At 44.8% G+C, this 20,419-nt stretch overlaps 2 protein-coding genes across 2 annotated transcripts in view; both read left to right on the plus strand.

The window, feature by feature from the left end:
* ETFRF1 (electron transfer flavoprotein regulatory factor 1) overlaps positions 1-20,419 on the plus strand; it is a 305,885-nt gene that overhangs the window by 140,396 nt on the left and 145,070 nt on the right. The window lies entirely within an intron of this gene.
* Positions 1-20,419, plus strand: part of LOC309554427 (inositol 1,4,5-triphosphate receptor associated 2-like) — a 224,196-nt gene that overhangs the window by 129,546 nt on the left and 74,231 nt on the right. The window contains exon 19 of the mRNA XM_082256145.1: positions 1,661-1,811. Within this exon, the coding sequence (XP_082112271.1) occupies positions 1,661-1,811 (151 nt within the window). The remainder of the gene's footprint in view (positions 1-1,660; positions 1,812-20,419) is intronic.

Raw genomic sequence — 20,419 nt, forward strand, 5'->3', positions numbered from 1 at the left:
TTTTTTTTTTTTTGCTCCCATTTTTGCAGCTCAAGATCAAGCTGAAAAATTGTTGAAACAAACTTCTGATTTTTGTGTGGCTACACTTGGTCTCTATAGAGACATCATGGATGAGCATTGCTACCTGAAAATTGGAAGAATGTTTCGGCGATGAGCATGCCCCTGCCTGGTATACACACAGACAGACTGCACAGTAAGAAGGTGCCTGTGCTACCCACCAGCTGTTTGACCAACAAAACCTTTCTGAACTTATAGCACTCATGCACAGTACATTAAACACAGGCAAAGGGTCAGGTAGTCCCAGTGTCATTGTGTTTTTGCTCATGTTCCCCAAGTGAAAGTTCAAAAAGACATTGGGGTTGATATACTAAAGGGAGAATGACTGTGCACTTTGCAAAGTGGAGTTGCCCTCTGCAAGTGCAGTTGCTCCAAAGCTCCAATGAGCAGACTCTCTGCTGACTTCCATTATCCAATCACATGCAAGCAAAAATGCAGTTTTGTTTTTGTTTTTTTTCCTTCCTTGCAACTGCACTTTGCAAAGTGCACAGTCTTTTAGCCTTTAGTAAATCAACCCTATTGTGAGAGAGGCAGACCACATCAGGAACTTGTCTAAATGGCAAAAAAAACCTTTGTAAGATTTTCAAGAGAAATATAAAGGTATTCTGAAACTTACAAAATGTATCTAAAATCGACTACTTCAATGAGGAATGGGATATCTCCAGACATACCAGCCCTTAAAGTGTTACTAAACCCACAGCCATACAATCAGTCTGTATATATAGTAAAGCATGCTTGTTATACTCACTGTGGAACTTAAGGGGTTAATCCTCCGCATTGTGTAAAAAGGCTGTTTGATCCTGTCTTCTCTGATCCTCCCCTTCTTTTACTGTCCCCAATCAATCTGCTGATAGCACAGAGCCCTTGCAGACATTCTACACATGCTCAGATTGGTGTGTATTGCTAGAGTTTTTTTTTTTTTTCTGGGAGGGTACATGTGATCAGCACAGGGCCAATCGGCACTATCCAGACAGAGGGTCAGGGGTCCTGCAGTCTCGTAGGACCGTCAGACGAGAATGAAAACTCCTCCAACAAGCTTGAACCGGACACTGATAGAAGTCACACGACTGCCAAATACTGCTGATGAGAAAAGGTATTTAGCAGTTTACTAAAATTATTGCATTTCCATGTTCTGTGTACTGTGTGAGACCAGATATAGTGAATGCATTTTGGTTCGGTGTTTTATTCCCTCTCCACTCTGTCCAAAACTTTAAAAGCAAATTTTATTTATTTTTTTTGTTTATTTACTATTTGTTATATATTGTATGTCCCAAACTGGGATCTCTGTTAGACTAGAGTTAAGGGTCACACTTCATAGAGGGGCTGTGAGAAGGCAGTGTGGCTTCTGCATATATTTGCACATGTATACAACTAACAAATTGTTGAAACCATGTATTTTTTTTTTTTCTGACTAGCTGGTCAGTGTACTAGGAGTTTTTCGTATACTATTGAAAAAGGAAATCTAAAAAATGATGGGTTTTAGCCCTCTACCCTTTTGAAAGAAATGTTTGCTTTAGATATTCTTTAGTGTGTTTTAAGTGCAGAAATGTACCTCTGCTTTCCAAGCTCTATAACTGACTGTTTCTGTTAATGTCCATTTCAGATGCCCTATCTCTGGAATTGGGCGGGAAATATGTCCCCCTGAGAACGAGAAATTGGACGCCATCCCTGATTCTCAGGAGGTTTAGTACTCAACAAGACAAAGTACTGAGTGAAGCTGGTGAACTATCTGCAGAGCTACAGATCCAGATCAGGTAAGTGTCCCCAATACTATACCTTGTCATCAGGCTGGGGGGGGCGGGGGGCGTTACACCAATCTCTTCATAAAAAGATGGCACGAAGTGCTTGCAGCCAGTAAATTGCCATTCATGAACATTAGTAACTGCAGCTGTTAAGCAAGGATGTTAATTGCAGTGTTTGACATACAGATAGGCAGTAGAGGCTCCACCAAACGCGTCAGTCTAATCCACAAACTTCAAAGAAAGGTGTACGTGTGTATATAAATATACTCAAAATTAACTGATAAACGGTTTGCAGTTACAATCAAAAATAACATTTTGCTGGCAATATGTAGCGGTTAATGAATTATTACTTGGCACAGTGGCTAAGTGGTTAGCCTTTCTGCCTGACAGCACTAGGGTTATCTATTCGAATCTCAACCACCCACTGCCTGCCTGGAGTTTGCATGTTCTCCCTGTGTGCCAACGTGGGTATCCTCCGGGTACTCTGGTTTCCTCCTACACTCCTCCAAAGACATTCTGGTAGTTAATTGGCTCCTGTCTAAATTGTATGTGTATGAATGTAAGTTGGGGACCTTGGATTGTAAGCTCCTTTTGGGCAGGGACTGATATGGATGAAGAATATATATGTAAAGTGCTGCATAAATTGTCAGCACTATTCAAGTACCTGTAATAATTACATTTGCTGGTGCTGCAATGTCATTGTATTCTCCCTGTTCCCCCACAATATACACAGTATTGTCAAAAGTATTGGCACACCTGTCTTTACACGCTCGTGAACTTTATTGGCATCCCAGTCTTAGTCTGTAGGGTTCAATATTGAGTTGGCCCACCCTTTGTAGCTATAACCGCTTCCACTCTTTTGGGAAGGCTGTCCACAAGGTTTAGGAGTTTCTATAGAAATATTTGACTATTTTTATAGAAGTGCATTTGTGAGGTCAGTCACTGATGTTGGACAAGAAGACCTGGCTCGCAGTCTCCGCTCTAATTCATTCCAAAAGGTGTTCTGTCGGGTTGAGGTCAGGTCTTTGTGCACTGGTGCGCAGTCATGTTGGAACAGGAAGGGGCCTTTGTTCTTACAAAGTTGGGAGCATGAAATTGTCCAAAATGTCCTGGTATGCTGACGCCTTAAGAGTTCCCTTTGCTTGAACTAAGGAGTCAAGCCCAACCCCTGAAAAACAACCTCTCTCCAAATGATTTGGACCAATGCACAAAGTAAGGTCCATAAAGACATGGATGAGCAAGTTTGGGGTGGAGGAACTTGACTTGACTCACCTTGATAGAACACTTTTGGGATGGATTAGAGCGGAGACTGCAAACCAGGCCTTCTCGACCAACATCAGTGCCTGACCTCAAAAATGCACTTCTAGAAGAATAGTCAAACATTCCCCTAGGCTCATTCCTAAACCTTGTGGACAGCCTTCCCAGAAGAGTTGAAGCTGTTATAGCTGCAAAGGGTGGGCCAACTCAATATTGAACCCTACAGACTAAGACTGGGATGCCATTAAAGTTCATGTGCCTGTAAAGACAGGTGTCCCAAACCTGTTCTCCCCTCCTGAAGACTCCTGGGATGTATGACATCATTTGTTTAGGTGTGGAAACCAGGTAGTAACTATAAAAATGAAAAAAAAGTTTAAAAGTATATACAATATACCTTCCTTTCTATTTACTAGTGCTACATATGAAGATTGAAAATAATCAATGTTGATTGAGTGAAATTCCGCTTTAAACTGGAAGTTCAGTTGTGTATGTAGCACCCTTTTAGGTAGGTGCTAGGAAAAGGCATATATTGGCCCTGTCTGCTTATCAGGGGGGCTGGATCTGTTATCTGTTCTGTCACATGCCTCCAGGTGTGGCCTGTTGTGTCTTGGGAGTCTCCCCACTGTATCCAATGAGGGATCTTGTTGGACAGTGGAGGAAACCTAGCCAATAGCACACCAGGGTTTGACTGTCCCAGTGGGCAGGGTTTGCTGCAGTGCACCCTGGGATTGGAAATAAATCTGGGGGGAGCATGTGACAGAGCGTCTTTTGGTGGGAGCATCAGTCCCAGGAGGAGGTGACGGCGGTCTCTCTTCTTGGAAAAGTGATAAGGTGGTCCAGGCAGTCGGCCTAGGGACCGGAGGTTGAGCTGGGCTGCAAGGGATCCAGAGTTGCAGACCGAGTGGAGCTGCTGGGCAGAGATCTTCAGGAAAAACAGTGTCGTGAGTACTCAAGATCTGCCCAGGGGTCTGCCTAAGAGGGGGGACCACTCCAAAGAGGTCCAGGGGGATCCAGAAGCCAGCTAACCAGGAGTGTACGGTAAAGGGGGTGCCAAGTAGTAAAGCCCTGAAGTCTGGGGAGTAAAGGGGGCGCTAGGAAGGGCCCTGAAGTGTTTAGCAATACAGTTTGCATTAAAGTCAGATACCTCAGGAAGGAGTACTTTGGGGAGCTCAAAGGGACTTTTCCACAGTCAGAGGCGAAGTTCTAGTAACTGGCCTAGCCGAGGCCAGCATCAGTCAGCGTTAACCAGTGTCAGTGAAGCATTAACCAGCGGCAGTGAAGCGCTAATGTCCCTGCCTAATTGTGCGTTCAATTGTTGGAGTATCCCACTTCTCCCTTCTCCCTTCTCCCATCCAGTTTCTCAAATAAATCCAAAAAAAACCAAGAAACTGGACTGGTTCTTGTCTGAGGTGCTTACACTTGAAAAACATACTTAAAGGTACTGCTGCTAGTGGTAACCCAGGGGAACCCACACTCAGCAGCTCCCTTGGGAGTAGTGCTACATGTATAAAAAACAATTTTTTTTTTTTTATTTATGTAGCAAGATTTCCAGGCATTGGGCCTGATGTGGGTCTGCCATTCAGGGCTGCTGTTAGAAATCGCGGGGCCCCGTACAGACTACCTGGCAGGGCCCATCCCAAGAGAACATTAAAGATATATTTAGCTAAAATGACAACAAAATCACTATTCGCAGACACAAATATTATATAACTCACATAATTCCTGCTAAATCTAAAAAAAAAAACTATGTTAAATAAAAATGAAGATGAGATGAGAAAAATATACTGGCTGGGCAGCTGGAGCTCCTGGATCAGAGAGACAGAGGGAGAGAAACAAAGTTACAAATAAACTCCTGAGCAGAGATAACATTAGAGCCAGTGCTGGGAGGGGGGCCCACACAGGAAGGGGATTAGTGAGGGACAACTGTCTCTTTCCCAGCAGATAAAAGCTGATAGCAGGGAGAGGGACAGATCAGATTCAGATGCTGGAGGAAGATTTCTGTATTTGTTGTCCATCACTAATCCCCCTCTCTGTGTGGGCCCCCCTGTGTGCTTGGGCCCCCTACAAGAGGGCTGGTGCCCCCCCCCCCTATCAGCGGCCCTGCTGCCATTGTTACCGGTGACACCTTCAGCCCATTTAAGCTGAATACCCAAGTGTGAGGTTTGAGTCAAAGACCAGTTCAGCATCTTTGGTTTGTTTTGTTTATTTGATATTGGGGATGGGAGAAGGGAATGAGTGGGATACTCCTCTGGCTCAACTAGGTACAAATGGGACACTTTGGAAAAAAAAAATGCCTTTCAGCGCTGTCACGATGCCGACCAACGCTTGCTGGTGCTTGAAAAACACTGACTTGCTGTACTGTACTTGAACCTGACTTCTGACACTCTGGTTAGTTCAAAAGTTCTGGACTGTACTGAGAACTGACCCAGACGCTCTGGTTAGCTCAAAAGTCCCGAACACTGCTCCCTCCAGTCCTTGCTGACTGAGGTAGCCTCTGTATACTGCATACTGCTTCTGCAACTTTAAACACTGTACACTGCATGCTGTACACTTTAACACTTCAGGGCCCAACCGCTGGCGCCCCCTCTGTACTTCAGGGTCCTCTCTCTAGGCACCTCCTCTACACTTCAGGGTCCACACCGGCACCCTCTTTACACTTGCTCCTGCACCGGCTAGCTAGTCCCTGGATCCCTCTGGTCCCTCTGGTCCCCTCTCTCTAGGCAGACCCCCAGGGGCAGTGTGCAGTACTCAAGAACTGGGAATTGTTTCCTGATACTTGACCCCTCTCTGCTCCACTGGTCCTCGGCAGACCAGATCCTCTTTGCAGCTCAGCTCTGTCCCCTCAGGCAAGCCGTCTGTGACACTCGACTCCTCTGACAGGAGGAGAGACAGCCGTACTCTCCCTCCTGGGACTCTGCTTCCTGCCAAAGATGCTGCTTCATGTGCTCCCCTCAAACTTATCCCCACTCCCAGAATCCTGTGCAGCAGAATCTGCCTTTCTGGGGTAGATACAAGCCTGAGTGTGCCATTGGCCGGGTTTCCTCCACTGCCCAATGAGAGCCCTCTCATAGAGCACAATGGGGAGATTCCCCAGTCTCAACAGCCACACCTGGGAACCATGACAACCTGACTGAAAACATGGCTGTGCTGTTAAGCAGACAAGGCCCACTATACTTTTACCTAGCACCTAATTTGAAGGGTGCTACATTTAATTTTGATTTATTTATTTATTTTTTTTCATTGTGAAAAAAACTAATATTTAGTGGGTTTCATTCACGGGAAATAGATTCCTAGTTTCACCTTGTGCGAGGCTGCTAAAGAAGGCTGAACACCATTCAGCCACTTTTTTTTGTGCAGACAGATTATCTGTTTTCTGAAATGACATTGGAGTGGTAATGCGGTCAGTTTAGATGCAAATGGCTGGTTGACTTTTTTTAAGGGATAAAACAGAACAGGATTTTCTTGATACAGGAAGAGGAGTTATCGCAGCCAGAAACGGCCAAGATTTTCATAAGTCACATGACATAATGTCCTCTCCGGTTTGATGGCCATCAGTCTCTGGGCAAGCCTGCCAGGATGTAGGGGGGATATTTGAATATCTTCCCCTGGGTGTATTAAACGGAACATGCAAAGCTCAGCAGACAATGCATCTGTGTGGAAAGAATGAGGAGATAAACAAATCACAAGTAAACTTTCCAGTTGCTTGCTGTGCTGTTGAAAACTATGAACTGTGCTTTTTTGGGCCCTGCTGGAGGCTTGAGTTTGAGAAATGACACTGGAAGGGGGGATTGGCAGTAGATACTATGAGCAATTCTAAGGGTTGTTATTGGTTGGCAATATATATACTGACCACCTGAAGTCTCAGAATGAAAGTAACAAGTCTATCAGACAAGTAGAGCTGTGGGTTTTTCTCAGAGGTGTTCCAGAAAGACTTGCTAATATAGCTCTCCATGTGTGTCAACACCTGCAGCATTTCCTGCAAGTACTGCCGCTGACAATGACGTAGAGCAAGGGTCTTCAAACTATGGCCCTCCAGTTGTTCAGGAACTACAATTCCCATAATGCCTAGTCATTATGTGTGAATATCAGAGTTTTACAATGCCCCATGGTATGTGTAGTTCTGCAACAGCTGGAGGGCCGTAGTTTGAGGATCCCTGACGTAGAGTATATGAATAGGGCTACAACGTTGTAGTATAATCTAGCGAGTGACACCGGGATTAGCCAATAGAGTGGAAGGATTAGAGGAATGCTCATTTCTGAGGTTACCTGTTCAAGTATGCTATAGTATTGTATAAGCGCAAGGGAAAAAGGGGGATGGACCACAGCTCCGTGCTAGAAGTCGATTTCATTGGTTGTCAAAAGGGCTATTTGTAATATTCAGTATACAGTTACAGTATGTAATACTATAGAAGACTGTAAGAGTATGCAAACACATTAGAGGAGATGGTCAGAGCCTGCAGACCTGTCAAAGAAGATGGTCCGAGACTGCCGACCCATTGGAGGAGATGGTCTGAGACCGCCGACCCATTGGAGGAGATGGTCTGAGACCGCTGACCCATTGGAGGAGATGGTCCGAGGCCGCCGACCCATTGGAGGAGATGGTCCGAGGCCGCCGACCCATTGGAGGAGATGGTCCGAGGCCGCCGACCCATTGGAGGAGATGGTCCGAGGCCGCCGACCCATTGGAGGAGATGGTCCGAGGCCGCCGACCCATTGGAGGAGATGGTCTGAGGCCGCCGACCCATTGGAGGAGATGGTCCGAGGCCGCCGACCCATTGGAGGAGATGGTCCGAGGCCGCCGACCCATTGGAGGAGATGGTCCGAGGCCGCCGACCCATTGGAGGAGATGGTCCGAGGCCGCCGACCCATCGGAGGTGACGGTCCGAGGCTGCCGACCCATTGGAGGAGATGGCCAGCGAGTGCAAACTGCTTCATAAGACAGTCAAAGACTGGGGACCTGTTATGTTAGAGCAGCCTTTCTCAACCTTTTCAACACAGGGGAACCCTTGAAATAATTTTCAGGTCTCAGGGAACACCTGCTAAAAATTACTTTTATCTACAATGCATGATACATTAGTGTGATGGCCAGTGGGATGAATGCTCCTTACACTTGTGGACATTGGGAAGAATTACCATTTTCCAGATAGCTAAAAAGATCCATGGTGTCAGGGGAAGTTATCTGAGCGGTAGAAATTGCTCATTGCTCAAGGAACCCCTAGTAACCTCTGGAGGAAACCTAGGGTTCCACGGAACCCTGGTGGAGAACCACTGTGTTGGAGATCACTGTCAATACAGTCCAATTGCAAACAATACTACCACTACTGGGGTCTGCAAAGGGGCACATGGCAAGCAGCACCAATGTGCTGTGTGTGGCCTTCAGGCTCAACAAGGAAATGACTACAAGGCCAGCCAATACTGAGTTTCTAATGAAACATGCACCCTGTCCATTCTGTGTTTTGCTCTCCTACACTTCAGCTCGGTCTGATGCAACATAAAGAAGTGCAAAATGTTTTCCTGCATATTCCCATAAGTATGGGCATATATTGTCCAGTAAATGGCATGTTAAACTGCTACAAGTTTCAGCACTGATACAGTAGTTTGCCTAAGCAGACGTCTGTTGTTTTAGCAAATTGTCTATGGGTCAGTGACCAACCACGTGAGTGAGATGATTTCATAAATATGCCAACACGTAGCAAACAAGTAATTAGTACTTTCCTGTACAAACAGGGCCAAGCTTCAAGGGCGACAAAGTTCAGTTCAGCCGTTACAGGATGTAAGAATCGTCTGTTTCTATTTGTGTGGTTCCACTTGAGAACTTGAGAAAACATTGTCCTGCCATGTGATGATCAGTGTTTGCAGCAACTACAAAACTGTGAAGTAGCTTGTATCCCACCCGTCCTGGTTTCTTGTGATGCTCAACAATCTCCAACAACCTTTCAGGTTCACTGTTTTTCAAAGTATAGCCAGCATCCAATATATTTTTCCCATGTGAACTGCATGCGTGCCTAGAAAAGTGTCAGTGTAACCCTTCCAGGTATTTATTACCCATCACAGAGATTGCACTACTTACCCTGACAATACATTCATCTGCTTTTCCCTCCAGAAGTGCAGCCCCATTTTTTGTTCAGCCATCACCCAGGGTGCCTGCAGTTCTTGGCTGTGTTCACAAATCCCTGACACAGATATTGGCCTCTGCTTGCCTGGTCACTTGCTACAGAGTTACAATGTGGCAGTCTGTTATGTAAGATTGTTGGAGATCACTGTCACTACAGTCCATTTGCAATCAATACTACCGCTATTGGGGTCTGCAAAGGGCCTCATGGGAAACCAATGTGCTTGGGCCACAGTCTAGATTAACAAGTAAAAGACTACAAGACCAGCAGATATCGGGTTTCTCATGGAACATGCACCTTGTCCATTCTGTGTTTTGCTCTCCTACACTCCAGTTTGGTCTAATGTAGCTTATAAAAGTGCAAAATGTTTTCCTGTATATTCCCATAAGTATGGGGGCATTTTTCGCACTAGGGGGAGGGGAGACTGAGGAAATGCTTTCTCTGGACTGCTGCAGACTGATGACATAGTCTTAGCCTAGGCAAGGTCGCTAGACTAGAGTTCAAGGATGGTCAATAAAGGTTTTCTGAACAATGATACTGTTATGTTGTGACATGTCGGTGATTCCTTTATACAAGCTTGTAAAGTTATTGAGAGAGCCACTTTAATAAAAAAACTGCATCTGTTTGAATGCTACCATGTACTTTTTTGCATGTTACCTAAATGACAAAAGGTGGGAATGATGTTGAAAATCTATTATACAAGTCTTCACTTTTTAGCCACCTGCCCAAATCCTAATAATTTTTTAACTGGCCCCCAATGAAAATTGCACCCGTTGGCTCCTTTGCACCTATTACCCTTCCCCGACCTTTAGTGCAAAACCACGAAGACTGTGTAAGGGTCATTTCATCACGGTTTCTGAAGGAGAATATTCATTTGACAGTTTGTGTATTGGAATGTGTGCTCACTTTATCTCCTTGCTTCAGTAACCTGCTCCTCAAACCAGATTTCTCCTGGAACTCCGCCACTGTCTGTGTGTGGACTGCAGCATCTAATTCATCTGGTTGTACCCCTTCCTTTTGGGGATTTATTGGCCTTGGGTCCTTGTGCTGATGACTTGCCCTGTGATTGGAGAGTGGCCTGCATCAACTGCACCCAATAGGACCGCTGCACCTGATAGGACATGCTGATGACTTGCCCTGTGTTTGGAGAGTGGCCTGCATCAACTGCACCTGATAGGACCGTTCTATACTATGTGTAGCTACTGATTTGTAAAGTTCTATATACCCATTAATTCTATTGAAGAAGGAAATCTTCTGAAACAGGTCGGGTTTCATCCAAGATTTTTTTTTACCAAGCTGACCAAGTTTATCTCTGGCTGTCCTCTGTAGTATATCTTAACGCAATTTGGTAGACTATGTACAGTGCATCTGGAAAGTATTCACTTTTTCCACATTTTATGTTACAGCCTTATTCCAAAATGGATATAATTTATATTCCTCAAAACTATACAAACAATACCCCATAATGACAATGTGAAGGAAGTTTGTTTGAAACCTTTGCAAATTTAATAAAAATAAAAAATGAAAAAATGTACATAAATAGTCTTTGTTCAATACTTTGAAGCACCTTTGGCACCAATTACAGCCTCAGTTTTTTTTGCGTATGCTACAAGCTTGGCACACCTATTTTTGGCCAGTTTCTCCCATTCTTCTTTGCAGGACCTCTCAAGCTCCATCAGGTTGGATGGGAAGCGTCGGTGCACAGCCATTTTCAGAACTCTCCAAAGATGTTAAATCGGGTTCAAGTCTGGGTTCTGGCTGGGCCACTCAAGGACATTCACAGAGTTTCCCTGTAGACACTCTTTTGTTATCTTGGCTGTGTGCTTAGGGTCGTTGTCCTGTTGGAAGGTTAACCTTCGCCCCACTCTGCTCCAGAGTGCTCCGAAGCAATTTTTCATCAAGGATGTCTCTGTACATTGCTGCATTCATCGTTCCCTTGATCCTGACTAGTCTCCAAGTTTCTGCCACTCAAAAACCTCCCCCGCAGCATGATGCTGCCATCACCATGCTTCACTGTAGGGCTGTTATTGGCCAGGTGATGAGCGGTGCCTGGTTTCCTCCACACATGACACTTGCCAAAGAGTTCAATCTTTGTTTCATCAGACCAGCAAATTTTTTTTCTCATGGTCAGAGTCCTTCAGGTGTCTTTTGGCAAACTCTAGGTGGGCTGTCATGTGCCTTTTACTGAGGAGTGTTTTTTTTGTCTGGCCACTCTACCATACAGGCCTAATTGGTGGAGTGCTGGAGCAATGGTTGCTCTTCTAAAAGGTTCTTCTCTCTGCAGAGAGAAATGCTGGAGCTCTGTCAGAGTGACCATCGGATTCTTGGTCACCTCCCTGACTAAGACTCTTCGCCCCTAATCGCTCAGTTTGGTCAGGCGGCCCGCTCTAGGAAGAGTCCTGGTGATTCCAAATTTCTTCCAGATACAGATGATGGAGGCCACTGTGCTCATAGGGACCTTCAATGTTGCAGAAATTTTTCTGTACCCTTCCCCAGATCTTTGCCTCGATACAATCCTGTCTCAGAGGTCTACAGACAATTTCTTGGACTTCATGGCTTGGTTTGTGCTCTTGACATGCACTGGTAACTGTGGGACCTTATATAGACAGGTGTGTGCCTTTCTAAATCATGTCCATTCAACTGAGGTGGACTTCAAGTTGTAGAAACATCTTAAGGTTGATCAGTGGAAACAGGATGCACCTGTACTCAATTTTGAGTGTCATGGCACAGGCTGTAAATACCTGTGTACATGTGATTTTTTTTTTTTTTTTGGTTAGTAAAGATTTCAAACAAACGTCTTTCACATTGTCGTATGGAGTAATGTTTGTTACATTTTGAGGAAAATAATGAATTAAACCGATTTTGGAATAAGACTGTAGCATAACAAAATGCAGAAAAAGTGAAGCGCTGTGAATGCTTTCTGGATGCACTGTATAGGCACAATATCGTTTGTTTTTTATACAAGAATTGTGGGTTATATGTGAAACTTTTATTGAACTGCTGTCCTTTTTTACTCTGCCAATTTTTATTTTGGAAAACATTCACCCTTTAATCCAATTACTGTTTGCATTCTGCCTTAAAATTCCCTTATGGGTTTTCCCAGCACAGTTGTGCATGCGTCTACTTATAATTGGGATATTGGCAAATATACTGCACGCTCTATTGAGCTTGTTATTCTAATGAATACTCCTCCAACCATACATCCCCAAATTCCTGTACAGCCAGCTTAGTACTGGGGGGAGGCTCAGCTGTACTTACCCCTTACTAAGCAGCCAGATTTCCATCATCGGGTTTTGCTACACGTTTGGCACATGAGTAGAAGCGCTTCTGTTGCTGCTACGTACAGTGTTGGCCCCAAACACCTAGTGATTTTCTGATGGGCCTCCAATGACATGTTGAGTCTATAGCATGCTGTTCCTACTAGTTGTTCTACTGGGTTAGCAGGACTAATGTGCTGTACTAACTATGCATGAGTGGAGGGACAAATATATGAATTTTGCAGAGAAATAGTTTCCAAAATAGAAACTCTCAGTTGGAGAGCTTCTTGGGCAACATTTACTTGACAGAGATGTGGGGTCCTTTCGGTATATTTAGTGTAGTATAGTTTTTCATTTAGTATTCTATGCATTTGTGTTTATCTTGAATATTTAATACCACATGGTAAAATGGTTGGCACTTCTGCCTAGCAAAACTCGGGTTGTGAGTTCAAATCCCAACCACAGCACTAAATGCATGGAGTTTGCATGTTCCCCCTGTGCAGGGGCAGACTGGCAACATTCGGCCCAGGGGGCAAATACAAACCAGAGGCACATGGTTCAGTGACTCGGCCCCCCTCCCACTTTCCCTCATCCCCCCCTCCCACTCTCCCAATCCTCCTCCTAAACCCCATTCCAAACTGAAGCCCTGCTCCAGATACTCTCTACTTACCGGCTGAATCCGGGTTCCTGACCTGGCCAGCAAGGGGAGGTTGGGGAGAGCTGGGATAGCTGGGTTGGGGCTGGCCGGGGCAGAAGAGTCTCCAGTGGGGCATGGAACCAGCCTCTGCTCAGACACAGTTTACACCATCCATGCTTGGGGTGGGGGGAGGCCTGCGCTCTGTCCTGGTATTTAACCCGCACTCAGTAGGTCAGCAGCAGGGACTCTTTACTTCTTTTCACCAGGAATCCTTTAGACATGTCTGTGGCAGAAGTGGTGCAGCCATTTTACGGGGAATCAGAGCGGCCCAGGGGGCAGTTGCCCTCCTGCCCCCTGGCCCAGTCCTACCCTGCCCCTGTGCCTGCGTGGGTTTCCTTTAGGTACACTGGTTTCCTCCCACAATCCAAAGACATGCTGCCTCCTGTCTAAGTTTTCCCTAGTATGCGTATGTATGAATGTGAGTTACGGTCCTAAAGCTGGCCATAGATTGATCAAGATTCAGCAAATTCCTGCTGATCCATCTATGGCTGTTGTCATTCATGAGAAGTCTATCTATCGGTTGACTTCTCAAAAACTGGCATATTGAAAAATGTGTCTTGGTTAAGTGCATGCAGCCAGTCGGCTGCAGCACTGATCAGTGTATACTGATGACAGGGGAGTCCCGCTGTCAGAATACGACACAGCGGGGAGGATTCGCTTTTCCACCTTGAATGTGTGGATGGGGGAACTGGTTCAGTTTTTTTTAGTTAAAGCTGCAGGCTGAACGGTAAAAACTGAGCTGTGTCTGCTTTATATTGTAAGCTAATTGAGGGCACTACCTGATGTGAATGTACAATGTATATGTAGAGGTATCCAAGAACACACAGTTCCTCAAAGTTCACATTCCTAAGACCTAATAATAGAATACTGGTATCTAATGATGCATCGTTGACACCCAGAAGATGCTCCGATTTGACTCTATAGCATTCATGGATAGAGCTTTGATTGTAGCTTATTCTTATTATTTTGAATGGTGTGCACCCAGCATATATGGGCAGGGTTTTGATTATAGGGTTATCATTGTTTTGAATGGTGTGTACCCAGCCTATGTGGGTGGTGCTTTTTAATCATGTGTTTATTTTGCTGAACTTTCTAAACCAACCTTATTGTTTAATGGAGCAGCTGGTGTCCACCCTGAGTCAGCTCACTAGAACGCACAGCTGATCAGAAATTCACATTCAGATCAGTACAGAATTGTTGGCCATGACTGCATTTTATTGTTGATTTTTTTGTTCTAGTGCTAATTGCCATGAATTTATAGTATTCTCTGTTGTGCTAGTGTATATTTGGTATGGGGGTTAGGTGGAGGTTAGAATTAGGGACTGGGTTCTCATAGGCTACAGTTGCTGTAAACCCTTATTGGATGGCATTTATTTGGCTCTTTGATCTTGAGTCTTTGCTCTTGGCTCTTGTTTTCAAAGTAAAGAGTTTAATAAAGACTCAAGGACTTTTATTTTTATTTTTTTTTATTTTTTTTTTCATTTGCCGTTCTATCTCAGTGCTTCTGATCTCCTGCAACCTCTTTGCAGCCACTTTCTGTTTACATGCACTACCAGCCATGGCTGCATGGCATTTCTCAGGGCATGTTAACTGATGGTGACAACCAATGGACAAAGCCTGCATAGTGTGCGTGGAAACAGACACTTGTAGTTTCCAACAGAAGCTGTGTGACAGGGTGACAATGCAGGGTAACAATTAGGAGACAGGTACAGAGTTTTAGATAAATCAGTGGTGCTCCAGATGAGCATAGACAGGGAGGAAGACCACGAAAGCAATCCTTCTAAGCATAGGTGTCAAAGCTCAAACGTGTGTTTGTGTGTGTATATGTGTATATGCATACTGACAGTGTCAGTAGGGCAGTGGACGGTGTCAGTTTCTGTTCTTATTATTACAATTGTTTTTTTTTTATTTTTTTTTGGAACCCCATTAGGGGTATTTGGTGAAATATCAGTGGCCTAAACAGGAGCAATCTGCATCATGGAGGGTAATTAGGGTGTGCCCACACCCTTTGCGCACACCTATGCTTCTAAGGGTAGTATTCAGTTGAACTTATGGGAAAAGTACATCAAAAAGTGTAATAAGGGTATATTCACATTCATAATGTGGCTGGATACCCCTATGGTGAAGCAACCCATTTTAGCACATGTGTAGAATATGACTGTCTGCACGCAGAGTGTGGGTGGTCACACTTGATGCTCGTGGGCATTTTCCAGTAATTATTGCACCATGCTGGGTTACGATCAGATGCAGTGAACATTGGAGGATAGAATAAGGCCCCAAAATGGAACCAGTGTGTGGTCAGCAGCAGCATTAAAGAGGAAGTAAACTTCCTTCTCTTGCTTTTACCTATAAGTAAGTCTATAATAAGGTTTACCTATAAGTAGTGACAATATCTCCCAACCCGGGCACTGTTTAGGAGATATTTCCGCTGCATGCAGCCAGTGACGTAACTGAAGCATGCACTCTGAAGGAATGGCTGCCCGTGCCGTTCCTCCAGAGCCCTGTGCCGTGAATAGCGGCACCTGCACGCATGCGCGAAAGTGACGTCATCACAGCTCCGGCCAGTCACAGAGCCGGAGTCCGCAAATCCGGAAGCAAGATGGGTGAAGATGGAGGCACCTGCAGTGCTAACTTCTTGGCGTGGGAGGGCTTTGCTTTGTTTTCAGGTAGGTTTAACATAATGTGTTAGTATGCGATGCATACTAACACATTATGGATTTAACCCACAGATTCCCCCCCCCCAAAAAAATAAAAAAATCTTCTAGGGGTTTACAATACCCCACTTCGTTGTTTTTACCTACAGGTAAGCCTATAATAAGGCTTACCTGTAGGTAAAATGAATATCTCCTAAACCTTCACCGTTTAGGAGATATTCACCCTGCATGCTGATGTCAGCGGCACATGCGTTCTACGGAACTTCAGAACTGCCTGCCGGAACCAAGGGCTCCTGTGCAGGGGGTTACGTCACAGCGCCGGAGCCCATGAACCCGGAAGAAACACCAGGGGAACGTGTTAACTCCCTCAGCGGTGACTGGGTGCCGCTGCGGGGGCTTTGTTCTAATGTAAAGTATTAGCATATTATGCCATTATCTTGCAGATTTTTATTCATTTTTTTTTTTGCATACAATCGCTCTAAAGTGTGCTGTGTATACCTTTTCCTGATGAAGTGGCCACTTCCAGGTCCAGAGCTTTGACACCTTTATAAAAGGAAGTGCCTAAATAAGAACATTCATGGCAGGATCATCAGGGATTATTTAAATGAAAGCTGCAGGTTTAAAAAGACAGTGACATTTGAAATTAGCCAACACCCCCCCCCCCCCCCGGTGTCATGTGACTCGTTATTGTTACAAGGTCTCAGGTCTCAATGGAGAGCAGGTGTGTTAAATTTGGTGTTATCGCTCCCACTCGCTTACTGGTCGCTGGAAGTTCAACACGGCACCTTGTGGCAAAGAACTCTTGAGGATCTGAAAAAAAGAATTGTTGCTCTGGAGAAAGATGGCCTAGGCTATAAGAAGATTGCCAAGACCCTGAAACTGAGCTGCAGCTCAGTGGCCAAGACCATACAGCAGTTTAACAGGACAGATTCCACTCCGAACAGGCCTCTCCATGGTCGACCAAAGAAGTTGAGTGCACGTACTTGGCGTCATATCCAGAGGTTTTCTTTGGGAAATAGATGTATGAGTGCTGCCAGCATTGCTGCAGGGGTTGAAGGGGTGGGGGGCCAGCCTGTCAGTGCTCAGACCATACGCCCCACACTGCATCAAATTTGTCTGCATGGCTGTTGTCCCGTGAGGAAGCCTCTTCTAAAGATTATGCACAAGAAAGCCCGAAAACAGTTTGCTGAAGACAAGTAGACTAAGAACTAGGATTACTAGAACCATGTTCTGTGGTCTGATGATACCAAGATAAACTTATTTGGTTTAGATGGTGTCAAGCATGTGTGGCGGAAATCAGGTGAGGAGTACAAAGACCAGTGTGTCTTTCCTACAGTCAAGCATGGTGGTGGGAGTGTCATGTTCTGGGGTTGCCAGCACTGGGGGGCTACAGTTCATTGAGGGAACCATAATTGCCAACGTTTACTGTGATATACTGAAGCAGAGCATGATCCGCCTTGCCTTGCTAAAGAAGCTGAGGGTAACGGTGATGGACTGGCCAAGCATGTCTCCAGACCTAAACCCTATCGAGCATCTGTGGGGCATCCTCAAACGGAAGGAGGAGGAGCGCAAGGTCTCTAACATCCAGCAGCTCTGTGATGTTGTCATGGAGGAGTGGAAGAGGACTCCAGTGGCAACCTGTGAAGCTCTGGTGAACTCCATGCCCAAGAGGTTTAAGGCAGTGCTGGAAAATTGATTGCCACACAAAATATTGAAACTTTGGGCCCAAATTGGACATTTTCACTTGGGGCTGTACTCACATTTGTTGCAAGCGCTTTAGACATTAATGGCTGTTGAGTTATTCTGAGGGGACAGCAAATTTACACTGTTAACCTTCCTAGCGGTATTCCCGAGTGTGACTCGGGGTAAGATTTTAGTGCCAAAAGCGTTAACCCCGAGTCACACTCGGGGTAGCGCTAAGAAGATCGCTGGATGCTGGAGGAGGTTTTACTTACCTTTTCTCCGGGATCCAGCGAAGACTGCGAGCGGTATGCGGCGGCGGAGCTTCCTCCCGATCGTCTGCGAGCCCCGGCTTCCGTCTCCGGCGACGTGACGTCCGCCGGGGGGTGGAACCGGCAGCAAATTCAAATGTAAAATGCACCAAACACACTGATATCATTCAAAATAAAATAAAATCACATTACATTGCCCCCCAGTGCCCTTTCCTGCAGTTTTACTGTACTTTTTATGTAAATATATATGTGTATATATGTATGTATATATGTGTATGTGTATATATATATATATATATATATATATATATATATATATATATATATATAATAGACACACACACACACACACACACACACATATATATATATATATATATATATATATATATATAAATAATAATAATAATAATAATAATAAATGTATACAGTTGGTTTGGACTGCTCATTCACAAGAATTACATGCAAAATAATGGTACCGCTTTCAGCACCTAAAATCCAAAAGAATCATACCGCCAGGGAGGTTAAACAAGCTGCATACTCAATACTTTACATTGTAGTAAAGTGTAATTTCCTCAGTGTTGTCACATGTTGCAAAAATGTGAGTCACTTTTGAAAGATACTATATATTCTATCCTAAAGCTTTCAGTTCAGTGATACTTGATAATGACCTCAGGATTTCATCGGCTTCCTCTTTCCATCACTGTATAGATGCAAGAAATGGGTTTAAATGGATTACAAATGACTTTTGTTATTACATTACTATGTTACTATATAGGAAGTTTTATGAATTGGTTTATCTGCTCCATCATGTCTTATCAATTTATTGCACATGCAAAGTCACTTCTTAAATGCAAGAAGTTCCTTTTTCTTGCAATGCTAAGCATGTGACTTGTATTTATAGAATCTGCCTAGAGAGATTTCTGTCTGTGCAATACTGCCAAGCCTCAGCTGGACTTGGTGTAATATTCAAATAATTTCTGGAAATTTCAGGTGCAGTTTTGGGTTTTCATTACTTGATCAGCACAGTGTCAATGTTCTCATTCATGAAAGCTGAACTCTATAATAAGCAAGTATTGTCTGAGAGCCATGTATATCCTTACTTGAATCTTGGTGTGTTTTGTGTATTTCTTCCAGATCTGCTTGGGAATCCAGTGTGAAACTTTAGCTGTAATTCAGATCAGGCATTTCTGCCCTCTTTCATGGTGCAGGTTGACTGGGCTTGTTTCTGCCCCCTCCTGTAGTTTTCTGCAGACAGCCTGTAGAGGGTGAGGCCTTCTGGGTCCCTTCTACAGCTCTGCTCAGGCACAATGATGATGTCACTGCTAATTTTACAGAGGTATATCTGGATTTGTATAGGCATTTTGTGCTCATTTATATCCCTTGTGGCCATTGAGCACTTCAAGCTCAAATCCAACAGCTTCTGGAATACACTGCTCAAAAAAATGAAAAGAACACTTTGAAAACACATCAGATCTCAATGGGGAAAAATATAATGCTGGATATCTATACTGATATGGACTGGGTAATGTGTTAGGAAGGAAAGGATGCCACATTGTTTGATGGAAATGAAAATGATCAACCTACAGAGGGCTGAATTCAAAGACACCCCGAAAAACAAAGTGAAAAAATGATGCAGCAGGCTAGTCCATTTTGCTGAAATTTCATTCTAGCAACTCAAAATGGTACTCAGTAAATTGTATGGCCCCCACGTGCTTGTACGCATGTCTGACCACGTCGGGGCATGCTCCTAATGAGACAGTGGATGGTGTCCTGGGGTATTTCCTCCCAGATCTGGACCAGGGCATCAGTGAGCTCCAGAACAGACTGAGGTGCAACCTGGTGGTGTCATATGGACCAAAACGTAATGTCCCGTTCTATTGGATTTAGGTCAGGCGAGCATGGAGGTCATTCAATGGTATCAATTCCTCTATCCTCCAGGAACTGGCTGCGTACTCTCGTCACATGAGGCCAGCATTGTTGTGCACCAAGAGGAACATAGGACCCATTGCACCAGCATAGGGTCTGACAATGGGTCCAAGGATTTCCTCCCGATGCCTAATGGCAGTCAGGGTGCCATTGTCTAGCCTGTAGAGTTGTGTGTCCCTCCATGGATATGCCTGCCCAGACCATCACTGACCCACCACCAAACCAGTCATGCTGAACAATGTTACAGGCAGCATAACATTCTCCATGGCTTCTCCAGACTCTTTCACATCTGTCACATGTGCTCAGGGGTGAATCTGCTCATCTGTGAAAAGCACAGGGTGAAAGTGGCCAATTCTGGTGTTTAATGGCAAATGCCAATCGCGCTCCACAGTGCCAGGCAGTGAGCACAGGGCCCACTAGAGGATGTTGGGCCCTCAGGCCACCCTCATGAAGTCTGTTTTTGATTGGTCAGAGACATTCACACTAGATGCCTGCTGGAGGTCAATTTGTAGGGCTCTGGCAGTGCTCATCCCGTTCCTCCTTGCACAAAGGAGCAGATACCGGTCCTGCTGATGGGTTAAGGATCTTCTATGGCCCTATCCAGCTCTCCTAGAGTAACTGCCTGTCTCCTGGAATCTCCTCCATGCTCTTGAGACTGTGCTGGGAGACACAGGAAACCTTCTGGCAATGGCACGATTTGATGTGCCAACCTGGAGGAGTTGGACTGCCTGTGCAACCTCTATAGGGTCCAGGTATTGCCT

The sequence above is a fragment of the Pelophylax lessonae genome (genome assembly GCF_965119305.1).
Source record: "Pelophylax lessonae genome assembly, chromosome: 4".
Classification (NCBI taxonomy): Eukaryota; Metazoa; Chordata; class Amphibia; order Anura; family Ranidae; genus Pelophylax; species Pelophylax lessonae.